General features: G+C 34.3%; 1 protein-coding gene across 2 annotated transcripts in view; it reads right to left on the bottom strand.

The window, feature by feature from the left end:
• The window catches only part of cdm (importin-13-like protein cdm), a 389,177-nt gene that overhangs the window by 263,108 nt on the left and 112,856 nt on the right, over positions 1 to 13,213 (bottom strand). For both annotated transcript variants that reach the window (XM_090408166.1, XM_090408167.1), the window contains exons 7-8: positions 13,019 to 13,103; positions 8,542 to 8,670 (exon numbers count right to left, since the gene is read on the bottom strand). In XM_090408166.1, the coding sequence (XP_090264292.1) occupies positions 8,542 to 8,670; positions 13,019 to 13,103 (214 nt within the window). The remainder of the gene's footprint in view (positions 1 to 8,541; positions 8,671 to 13,018; positions 13,104 to 13,213) is intronic.

Below are 13,213 nucleotides of genomic sequence, written 5' to 3'. Positions count from 1 at the left end.
AGGTGAAATGAAAACAGGAGAAAAAGATATCCTTGAAGTATGGAGTAATTACTTTGAAAAACTGCTAAATGAAACAAGCAGTGATGACAGCACAGCGATAAAAAACACTGACCAGGCAGGCAGTCAGGAATACATATCAATACTTGAAGTAGAAAAAGCCATCAAAGGCTTGAAATGTGGAAAGGCAGCAGGAGTAGATGATATTCGACCAGAAATGTGAAGTATGGTGGTATAAGAGTCTTACAGTGGCTGCACTGCATAGTTCAGAAAGCCTGGATAGAGGGACGAATTCCCGATGATTGGAGTAGAGCTCTCATAGTACCCATATATAAAAAGGGAAATAAAACTGAATGTGAGAATTACAGATGTATTTCTCTACTGAGTGTTCCTGGCAAGATCTATGCAAGTATACTTGAGAAACGGTTGAGAAGAATTGTGGAAGAAAAGCTTGGTGAAGAACAAGCTGGATTCAGGCCAAATAGAGGCTGTCAGGATCAGATCTTCACTTTACGACAAATAGTCGAGAAAGCATGGGAATATAACAAAGATCTGTATTTAAGTTTTGTGAATCTGGAAAAGGCTTATGACAAGGTGCCAAGAGAGAAGCTATTCAATACGCTGCAGTTATATGGTGTCAATGGGGCATTATATCAAGCAATACTTAGTCTTTATTTGAGTTGTGAGTCAGCAGTTAGAATTGAAGGAAGTACAGGAAGATGGTTTAATGTTAAATCTGGTGTGAGACAAGGATGTACATTATCCCCTCTGTTATTCATTATCTATATGGATCACATTATGAAGGAATGTGGTATTAAACCTGATATCAAAATTGGAGATGTTAATGTCAGCTCTTTGCTTTATGCGGATGATGTTATACTTCTAAATAAATCCGCTACAAGTCTGCAAGATTCTCTGACTAAATTGAATAGCTGTTGTAATAGATATGGTATGAAGGTCAGCAATAAAAAGACAAAGACAATGAAAATAGGCAGAATCATTGAAAATGTCAACTGTGTTGTGAATGGAGAACCTGTGGAACAAGTAAAACATTTCAGCTACTTAGGCACAATTTTTACTGAAGATGGTAAACTAAATATAGAAATAGACAACAGAATCAGCAAAGGTGGTATCGTGGGAAGTCAATTGAATAAATTCATATGGAATAAGAAAGAAATTAGTCGGAACACTAAATTAGCTGTATATAAGACTGTGTTCAAACCAATTTTAACTTATGGATCTGAGAGCTGGGTCAGAAGTAAAACACTTGACCAAAGACTAGAGACCGCAGATATGAGAGTCCTGAGAAAGATTAGAGGCGTGAACAGATGGCATCAATGGCAATATCATATTAAAAATGAGGATATTAGGAAAGAACTTGACATTGTCAGCATCCAGGAATGCGTTAGCAGAGCTAATCTCAGATGGTATGGTCACTTAAATAGAATGGGAGAGGAAAGTTTAGCAAAACAAGTGTTCTCTGACAGGTTGGCAGGAAAACGACCCAGAGGAAGATCAAGATATAGGTGGATTGATACGGTACAAAGTGCCTTGGACGATAGAAATATAAGATCTGATAATGTTGGAGTCTTGACAAGTAACAGACTGATTTGGAGGAAAATTGTAGATAGGAAGTTAGTAATGATGTAAATTTTTCATGTAGTACTGTCATATCCTGTACACCCCTTGAGGGTACATGGCAGGAATTTGATGATGATGATAGACAGGATAGGAGGCGGAATGCTGCTAATAATATCAGATGACTTGAATCCAGTTAGTGTTGAGGCCTATGATTTTAATACTAGTCACAGATTTATGTGGCAGTGAGTTTGAAGCCATCTGGTGTGAGATGAAGTCTACAAAGATTAAATAAATAGTGGGGTGTTGTTACGTTACAGATCTGTTGGATCGGTTGCTAGTGACGAAATGCATCACCAAATAAACATGATAGGCAAAAGGGACAGAGGGGGGGTTTCAGTTAAAGAAGTAACTATTCTGCCTCTGGTTGGTGACAGTGACCATGCAGTATTCACTTGAGAAGAGACTAAGTTTATGAATGTTCTATTCAGAAAAGGTTACATGCTGAACTACAAAGCAGGAAATTATGACTACCTGAGGAGATAGTCATAACAACTGATAGTACTACCTATAAGTTGTTGGATGGGAAGGATATTGGCATTGCATGGGAAGTGTTTAAAAATATATTTAAATGATGTTATATCAGAATGTGTCCATACAGTTCGGAAAAAATAAATAAAAAGAGTAGGAGTAGTGAAATGTATGTGTAATCTAATTAAGCAAGAGATATGTAAGAAAAAGATGATGTAGAATGAATAGCATGTGCATAAGGATGATTAAGTTACAATTATAAGCAGCAGGCCAGAAGAGTCATAAGTACTGTACAAAAAGCTAAGTATGAAAAGAAACCAGCTCTGCAAGTTACAGACAACCCAAAAGAATTCTATCGTTATGCTGCAAATAAAAGAAAGAATGATTTTGAAAGAATAACTCAACTGAATGCAAATGGTATGCATGTGACTGATGCAGAAATGATTGTTCAACTAATGAGTAGTCATTTTGTTAAAGCTATCAATCTGATATATGCCACATTGAACTCAGTGCTACCTTTTCATTGTATGAGGAAACTCGTGTATGAGGAGAAAGTACTAAGCTATTGCACAAATTGAATAAGAATTCTACAACAGGAACATTGGATATCAGCATGGGTGCTAAAAGAGTGTTCAGCTGATCTGGCTATTCCCTCTGACCAGACTATATAATCTCAAAACAGGGAAGATACCACAGATTGGAAAGAATGCAGGGTGATCCCATTGCACAAGGGTGGATGCAAAGACCGATGTATCCAACTAACGACCAATCAGTATTTCAGGAGTGGTGGTGAAGATTTTGGAAAAGTTGGCTAAGGGGAGATCATGTTTTAGCAACTTGCTCACATTCAATAATAATATTACCACTGAGTTAAACAAGGAGAATGGATACACCATGATAATTTTGGATTTTGCTAAGGCACTGGATAGAATACAGCACAGAAGACTGTTGCATACATTGGAGAATATGAGTTTGGATAATAAAATATTAGATGGATAAGAGGATGGCTGATTGACATATCATAAAGTGGTATATGGGAAGAGATGCAAGTCTTCAAGATTTAAAGTAACCAGTGGTGTACTACAAGGATCAGTCCTTGGTTCACTGTTATTCAATCTGTACATTAATGAAACTTAACAGGCGCCATACAGCTATTAGTTGATGGTGCAAAGATAAGTAGGGTAATCAGGAATGCAGCTGATGTGAATGATTTGCAGAATGATTTGAATAGGCAGGAATTGTGGGCTTCTGAAAATGGTTCTCAGTTCTCATGCATTTGGTGTGATTCGATATCAATGTCATATTACATTGATGAGATTATGCTGGAAGAAACTGATCAGGCTAGGGATCTTGGAGTTTTAGACAGTAAGTTGAAGTTCAAGGGTCATATAGCAGAAGTTGTAAATACAACTCTGAGAATAATTGCAATGCTGAAAGGAACTTTGATATGTAAAGATAAGAATGTCATTTTGCCTCTTTACAAGGCCTCAATAAGACTTCACTTGGACTGTTGTGTGCAGGTTTGGTCTCCTTTTATCTCTATGATTCTAATACTATGGAGAGAGTACAAACGTTAAAACGTAAAAAGTGCAAAAGTGTTAAAAATGATATCAGGATTGTAGGATACTGATTATGAAGACAAACTGAGAATTTGTAGGTTGCAGGAAACAGGAAAAAGAAGGGTGATATGATTGAAAGGTGCAAACCTCTGAAAGGCTTATACAGAATTTCAGTAAATGGAATTTTTCATTTTATCTGGGATGAGGAAAGGATGTGAGGGCATTCTTGGAAGTTGAGAACGAATGCTGACAAGAAGGGGGATAGGGCTAGATTTCTCTCTCATTGAGTGGTGTGTAATTGGAATGGATTGCCGTTGGATGCTGTGTGTACATCCAATGGTAATGAATTGAATTCAAGGACAGGCATGACAGCTGAAGCGAATAGTATAGTCTGTCTTGACGAGTTCCTGACTCCCTAGAGGTCTCTCTTAATAATCATGAGCTGTGCATGTGAGAGTGAGATCTCCCACGATGAGTCTCTCGACTCTATGACAGTTTGTTAATTAATCTTCCAAATTAATCTTATTTTTCAGGACTCCAATACTGCTACATCTTATATTTTTTCTGTCTTGCAAGGCAATGTCTTACTGTAGCAATTAACCTAGACCTTCCTCCAGGTCTTTTTCCTGCCATTCCAAATAAAATACTTGTTTTGCAAACCTTTTCTCTTCCATTCTGTTTAAGTGACCATATACCACCTGAAATAAGCTTCAAAATTTCTGAATGCTAATATTGTCAAGTTCCTTCCTGATATCCTTGTTTTTAATAAATAAAACTGCCATTGATGCCATCTGTTCACTTTACTAATCTTTCTCAGAATCTCATACCTGTCATCTGCACTCTCGTTGAGTGTTTCTAACCCAGCTCTGGAGATTCATGTTTTGCATTGGTTTGAACACTGTCTTGTATACACCTAGTTTAATATTTTGACTAATATCTCTTTTATTCCATATAGATTTATTCAGTTTATTACCATGACAGCTTTTCTAATTCTGTTGTCTATTTCTATATATTTAATTTGCCATCTTCACTAAAAATTGTTCTAAAATAGCTGCAATGTTCTACAGGTTCTCCATTTAGAATGCAGCTGATGCTTTCAGTATTCCTGCTTATTTTCATAGCCTGCCTTTTTATTGGCGATTTCCATTATTCAATTTAGTAAGGGAATTCTACATACTTGTACAAGAATTATTTCAGAGTATAAGATACTCTGAAATATTATTTAAAGATTATTTAAGAATATAAGAGAGTGCAACGTGGTGAATATCAGTGCTGAAATGCAAGTTCTTTTCAAAAGTCTTTAACGTTAATTAAGTCATTCTTTTTGCATCATTATATTAATGAGTGTTTTTGTGATTAACTGAAAAGATAGTGTGTGCAATTTCCTGATTTTTAAATATTTATAATCAATTTAGTTTAATACTTTATCCAAGTGTAGGCAAACAAAGTTTGCACCTGAAAATATCATCAGGTGCAAACTTTCTGGATTTCTCTAAATTCAGAGTAATTTAATAATAAGGTGGTACACCAGTTGGCAACTCGTACAGGTAATTATGACCTCTCCATTGCTTCTGCCTTAGTATCACCACTCTGGGTCTGCCTCCTACTGACGAGATCTCAATAAAGGTCAAAACCGATCTAGGTAGTGGCCCTTCCCTTAATGCATAGCAGTATAGATGTCAGCAAAGGAGATGTGTTTTGCATTATGGGAGATACTGAGACAAGGAGTGATGAGAGCTTGGTTCACCTTTGCTCTGAGATGCCAAGGGATATACCACCTTACCTCAGTCCTGAAGATATTTTCAGGCACAAACTTTGTTTGCTTACACTTGGATAAAGGATTAAACTAAATTTATTATAGTCTAACCAAGTGCAAAATAAATTTCCAACATTTTAAAGATTTAATATTTGTTTTCTTATACACTTTATTGTGTGGCATGGCACCAATAAGTAAAACAATGGTGGGTACTTTTAACATGCATGATTATGTTCACTGCAGCATGTGTGAAATACATAGCATTCAAAGAATGATAGATTTTTGGAAGGAGAATGAAACTGGAGAACATGTTTGTCAAAAGTGTTTTGTGTGTGAATGCTAGAAGTGTGAAAGAAGAGTGATAGTGGCGAGTTGAAAGATAAAATGCCTGATAATGCAATTGGTTTAGTTATTTTGCAAGCAGTATGAGTGAATGATGCAATGGAAAATGAAGAAAATAACCAGGAGGTAATGGAAAAGATAGCGCACTAATGTGGAGTTCTTCAGAGAACAAAATGTTAGATTGAGTGGTTGGAGAAATGACTGGATGGTATGACACAGATGCAAAAGAAAGGGGAGAGAAAGCAGAGAACAAAAGAACGAAAGTGTGAAAATAAGTATCCGATTTTGTATGGTGATTCAATGATGAGTCCTAGGGAGAGGTTGATGAATTTGTGTTTTCCTGGAGCAAAGATAAAGAATATCAGTTATGGTGTAAGTATGCAGAGAACTAAAGTGAAAGATGTTTATTTTGGCTGGTGACAAAATAAACATCTTTCATGATCTAGCAGGTGGATGCAAGAAGACATGAAAGAGTGAGAAAGTAAAAGTTGCGAGTCTGTTGCCACAGTATAGTAGAGGCAAGCAAATGGAGAGCTATACTTGCAAATGAGTCAATGCACAGATTGTACAGGAGAAATGGTGTGAGCAATGGTGTACAAGGAGTGTGAATGAATTCAAGAACAAGTATGATAGCTGGTGCATGTAGCATGAGGCCTCTCTTGATGAGTCCCTGACTCCCTGAAGGTCTCTTAATAATAATAATATAATATTGGCATGTGTCCCTAGAGTTTGGAGAATAAATAAAGTAAGAGTGAAATGGATGTGTAATCTTATTAAGTAGGAGATCTTAAGAAAAAGAATATGTGGAAGGAATAGTGTATGCTTAAGGATGATACCAACTGTAAAATTATATTGCACTGGCCAGAAAAATTCCAAGTATTGTGCAGAAAGCTAAGTCAGAATAGGAAAGAAACTGGTTCTTTTGTATAAAGCATAAAATTTAGCAATAAAGGCTGATGGGATATCAGCACAGATGCTAAGAGAATGCAGTTGAGCTAGCTGTGCCTTTGACTGGATTATATGAGTCATAGACCTGGCAAGTTGTGCAGGAATGAAAAGAATGTATGATAATTCCATTACACTAAGGTGGTGCAAAGACTGATTTGTAATTATTGACCTAGTTACACATCAGTCAGTATTTCAGGAGTGGTGATGGTGAAGATTTTGGAAAATCTGGTAAGAATTCACATGCAAAAAAGAGGTTGACAGAGAATCTATACTTTGTTAAGAAGAGCATGGATTTACTAAGGGAAGGTCATGTTTGAGTAACTGCTCTCATTTTACAATAACATTACAGTTGAGTTAGACAAGGATAGCAGATACACCATGATACTTTTAGACTCTGCAAAGGCTTTTGACAGGATACAGCATGGAAGGCTGTTGCATAAGTTAGAGGATTTGGGATTTGATTAGAAACTACTGGCATGGATAAGATAATTATCTGACATATCAAAAAATGGTATATAGGGAGTGAGAGTAAGACTTAAAGCTACCAGGGTGTACCATGGCAATCAGGAAGGTGAGCGACATTCATCACTTACAGAGTAATTTGAATAGGTTAGAATTTTGGCCATGTGAAGATGAATATCAGTTCAATGTTAATAAATGTACAGCTAAGCAACTTTGGTGTAATATCAAATGATGTATCATATTGGTGGGATTTGCTAGAAGAAACTGATCATGTAAAGGATGTTAAAGTTTTAATAAAATGGAAGTTGAAGTTCAATGGCCATACAGGAAAGATTGCAAATACAACTGAGAGGATGACTGCAATGCTGATATGAACCTTGCAATGTAAGGATAAGAAAGTCATTTTGCCTTTTTACAAGTCCTTGATATAATCTCATATTGTGAATATGATCTGGTTTCCTGATTTTATGGTGATCAGATTCAGTGAGAAAGTGAAAAGGAGAATGTTAAAAATGATATTGGGATTGTGAAACATAGATTATGAGGATGGATTGAGAATTTGTAGACTGCAGACACCAGCAAACAGGAGAAAGGAGATGATATGCTAGATGCCTACAAACTTCTAAAATGGTCTAAGATGGAATTTTTAATTTTATGGAAAGTGAGGAAAGAACAAAAGAGCATCCAAGAAAATTGAGAATGAGTGCAGTCAAGAGAGAGGAATCTCTCTCTCTCTCTCTCTCAGAGTGGTGCATGATTGGAATGGATTGTCTTTGGTGATTAGTGCAGGTAGTGTAAATGAATTCAAGTAAAGGTATGACATATATGGCCTCCATGAATGAGTCCCTGACTTCCTGCCGGTCTCTGGTAATAAGAATATATTTTTAACCTAGCATACAATTTTCCAAATTATCTTGTATATAAGGCTCTTGAAGGAAAATTAGTTTATGCCTATAAAAATGATAAGCAGCATATGATGCATGTGTGTTATGTTAGTGAGATCTTGATACCACTTGCTTTTAATGAGCTGAACACGCCATTCCCCATAAATTTAGAAACAAACCAGCAATATAAACATGCATGCATGCTCCAAAAATGTGTTAGTACAGCTTTGGTAATATTGCAATTGATGTATTTGTGTTACATGTCTGTTGTGTTACTTCTTCCATTTATTCATTTGCAAAAAGTATTTAGTTCAATTTTTTGATACTTTGTATTCAAGCCCACCCCCTTTCCATTTGAAATACCTGTATCTGTTATAAATCATCTTGTAGTTCAGTATGACAAATGACTAACTAAAAATCATCTCATAGTCAGCAATCTAAGTACTAAAGAGAAATATAGCAATGTCAGTAATATAATACTTACTAGTATTAATCCCATTAATTTAAGAACAGTCTTTTTACGAGATGGTGTTTCAAGAACTAAATTCAACAACATTCTTGAATGGGCTTCTGCTACTGAAATGAACAGGTTGTAAATACTACAGCATACATCCTGTTAAAAAAAAGTAGAAGTACTATTCACATACACAACATTTTAGTAAAATCCAAAATAACAGAGATAGCACAATTATGAAGTTAATAAATAGTTCTATTCAATGATTAAAAAATTATCTATTGTTTAATGACTTGCTCCATCGATTCCAACATCACCTTTTCTTATTCTGCGAAAATGAAAGCATTTTTTGCTGATAAGATAGTTAAATTTGGTTATGGAAAAATTCACTTATAACCATGCCACCATGGAAAAATTAAAATTTATTAATTAACATTAAAAAATATTTTGTAATGTGCATTACTTCTTCAGTGCAAGGAAGCAGTTATGTCCAAATTCCAAATTCACATAAAAATCAACTGTCATCTGCAGGGCTCAACAAATGCACTTGCCTTTGGCAAGTAGATTATGCTAGCTAACAACTAGCTACAGAATGAACAAAATATAATATTTGTTATTTAATAAATAACTTCTCCAACCACAGTACAGCACTATTAATCATTGTGTAGAACTCTTATTGACATTTTTGGGACATGTCATTAAAATACTGGGCAATTTGGATGTGTAAATTTTTTGCATGGTGAGTAGGATTTGGCATAATTTATTGAACCCTAGTCATTTATAGTTCTGCATGGTACCAAAATAATGTGGAATTATGGAATAGTGATTACTTTTCTGTTTCCTTGTGTCCTGAATCAGTACGAGGATACAACCATTAACAATAACATAGTCAATGAGACCCATTTTTTGGGTCTGCTTAGCATATGAATCTGTGCCTTTCTTCATGTTGGAACATGGTGTTAGTGATGATTATTCCATGTATATTAGATCTCAAAGAAGGGTAACCTTTTCCTATTTCATTTGCTATGTTTCTAATGACCTGAAAAATTCCTCCACTTCTTCCTTCTGCATATGCACAATTAAGTTCTCACTGTCCAATATCACCGAATTCAAAGGGAAGGAGAAACGAGAGGAGAAAGACTGCTGGAATTTACTGAAGATAACATTTCTTATTATGAATTCATTCTTTCATAAAAAGAGAGTTCACAAATCTGCTGAAGAGATGTCCAACTGAGCCAAGATTTAAATATAAGAAAAAGCAAGGAGGTAACTTGCCTATATATAAATTCCTAAAATTGTGTATAGACATTTTTAGGAATGACAGAAGAAATAGGAGAGTACTACTAATTATAATCAGGTGGCTTAAGTCCAGTTAGGACAGAAATATATGAAAGCAATAATGGTAATGTCTTGTGCACTAATGAATTTGAAGCTATCTGGTGTTAAGTGGAAGCAAACGGGATTTAAGACAGGGGTTAGTGCTAGATTTTTATTTTGCAGAAGCATGAGTGAGTGAGTGGAACAGTTTGCCTGTTGAAGTAGTAAATGCATGAGTGTGAATGAGTTTAAGATAGCTAATGTAGATAAGGTATGACCTCTCGAGTCCTCGATTCACTGAAGGTCTAATAATAATGGACATGGAAATATCCTTGTTATATTTCCATGATTTCCTGAATGTGTTATATTCTCATTATTTCCTAACTAATCTTCACATCCCTATTGTGAAGCATTCAGCTTGTTCAAGTTTTTTTTTTTTTTTTGCAATTTTTCTTAGCCTTCTCACAAGTATGCTTGTCGAAATCTTATATCTTATTTGAAACACCCATTAGAGAAATTCCATTATAATTCTGAAATTCAGATGTATTTTCTTTTTGTATGTGGGTGCCATGAGAGCTCTACTCCAGTCATCTAGAATTCTACCTTCTACCCAGGCATTTTGAATTATATATGGTAACCTCTTTAAAAGATTTTTTTTTTTTTTTTACTTTTATATGGGAATATTTCTGATGATGTCTTCCTGTTTTCTACCTACTACAGGGTGAAGGCCTCTCCCACTGCAGGTAGTGTGTAATCTACTCCAGTTGCCTTGCTGCATTTCGATGTTTCTAATGAATTTTTCTATCTCAAGTAGTAAGTAACAGCAATGTATAAATGAATTCTTTTCTTGTCAAGTTTGAATAAAAAGATGAGAGAGTAGTTCACATATCTTGGGATATTGGTGATGATGACCTATTACTAGGTTTTTCAGCTCAAGATTTCGGTTTTCAGATCAAGGATATGGTGAGAGTTTCTGAACAGATTTTAGCGCATTAAACTCCGAGATCCTATATAATCTTGTTAGTCTGACAACTAAACAAAGTGAAATACCATTCCATTTTCCAACCAACCAATCAAGGCATCTTTGTGATATCAATAAGAGTGAAGTTCCCTCATGTAAACTTTCAATTCTTTTATTTACATCTCAGCACAGCTGCTTAAACATCTATAAGCTCTTTTTTTTTTGGATGGGAAAACTAAACACTGTACTTAGATTCTAAGTATTTTTCTTATACATTTAAAAATGAATATCCCACAATTTTATGATTTACATGTCTTTAATCTTTCAAAATGGACTGTCACCTCATGCGCAATATTAATTCCAAAATTTTAATGCAATGCTTATCTTTCTACTTCAGTATAAATTAATACTCTGCCTTACGATTAACTTTACGACAGTTGCAGAAATATGATGCTGTCATGTATCAACTGACATACAGTGTTTGACATAAATAAACTCAGTTTATTTCTGTCATTGTTCACTACATCTTTCAATGTGTTGGTGTTTTGCAGTGAATTATAAAAGAAGATTAGTTGTATTATTTATTTATTATAAAAGAAGTTTAGAAGTATTATTTTATTGCTATTACTAATGGCAAATAAAATTCAAAGTAAGGGAGCTATTGCTTCAGTGAAAAGAAGACATAATTAATTATATGCTAAGATTAAAATTAAATTTAGTCACAATAGTGTATCCAACCAGAGGTCACATTTCTGTTATTAGAATTGTTAAAAAACAGAGAAAGTTGTAAGTGAAGCGTAAAGTGCTAACCTTACAGTTATCTGTAAATGCAACAGTTTTATTGCCAAAATGGTTTAAGTTAAGTGCTTTATTTACATTATTTATGCCAAGTACGTGACTGCTTAAAAACAATTTTTTAAGCGTATTGGGGGAAATACAATAAATTACTGAGCAAAACTATATACAGACTGACAGTTCAATTAACCACTGTCTGGAAGTAAATGCAAATTCCTGAGGCTTTCAGGAAAGGAGTCTCTTGCAATGCAGATAAACTAGGCATCATAGAACAAATACACGAATTGACATAATTAAAAATATATTATATTTTTAAATTGAGGGGATAAGACTATATTTCTAATTGTATTATCATTATTTCTCCTAAGTAATGCACAGTAATATATCCAAACAGATTTGCCACTCTTGATGGTCAAATGAAAGTGTCTCTGCTTTGCTGCAGGTCTAAATTCCATATGGGCATGAATGTCTGCAAGTTCATTGGATGAAAGATTATCGTTGGCATGAAAAAGACCATCTTCAGATTCAAGTACAGAATTCCTGATTTATCTAATCTGGTCCACCTATGATAGTAATGGGCTACATATTTTCAATCTTTGGTAGACAGGAATGTTTAAAATAAAAAAATAAATAAATAAAAAAAATTAAAAAAAAACTAGCAACTGTCATGGTGAATCACTCAAGTTTAATAGGTAGAAGATGGAGAGAGAAAAATATTATGAATAATTTATATTATAAACATGGAGTATATAGAAAATACAATGGAAATAATTACAGAAAAGCATACAGCCAAACAAGCACTCATGTGATTTGAATGGCTTATGCAATTAATATGTATTCTAATTCTTTCCAAGGGAATGATTAATATGTATTCTAATTCTTTCCAAAGGAATGAAGTGAAGGTAATGTTGACATCAAGGCAACAAAGAAAGAATCAATATGGAAAAATATTCAACTGGTAATGGAGCGAAGATAACTTAGAAAATATCATAAAACTCATTAAAAATACGAACGATAAAAATGATTAAACAATAATGGAAAGAAAACAGGCAACCTTATCAATTAAAAGAATAAACTAGTAATGAATATTTGTAATTGCTGAAACTAGTGGTAAAAACAAGTGAATGAATTTTAGGAAAGCAGACACCATAACATGTATAAATCCCCACAAATAATTAAAGAGCAGGCAAACACTAAACTGGAAACAGCTGAATATTTTGGAAAAATGGCTAATATCTCAGCGCTTGAAAAAGATATGGAAACTGTATGTAGACTTATTTCAGCATGTATCTTGGAGGAAATGGGAAAATTGGTGAATAAATACCGATATTTGCTCATTTTTGCTACCTTTTCTATCACTTCATACACGTTCTAAATTTCTATAAGATTGGTCTTATCATTTACTGTCCTACTTTAAAGTTGAAAGAAACTTACCAAATCTTTTCCTTGAATTGCTTTTGAAAGGAAATCTTCTAATTTGACAAACTGCTTAATTAACTTAAAGACACAATTTGGATATCTGAAAATAGGCATGCTCAAATTCTATAAATTGCTTTTTTTCCCCCCCAAGAACATAATTTATAAATTAATTTTAGTGAAATTATATTGCTCAAAAGCAATATAGTTTAC

Source organism: Typopeltis vanoorti, chromosome 18 (genome assembly GCF_054136105.1).
Source record: "Typopeltis vanoorti isolate ZY-2024b chromosome 18, IOZ_Tvanoo_1.0, whole genome shotgun sequence".
In the NCBI taxonomy this organism is placed as follows: domain Eukaryota; kingdom Metazoa; phylum Arthropoda; class Arachnida; order Uropygi; family Thelyphonidae; genus Typopeltis; species Typopeltis vanoorti.
This window is presented reverse-complemented; position numbering and strand designations above follow the sequence as displayed.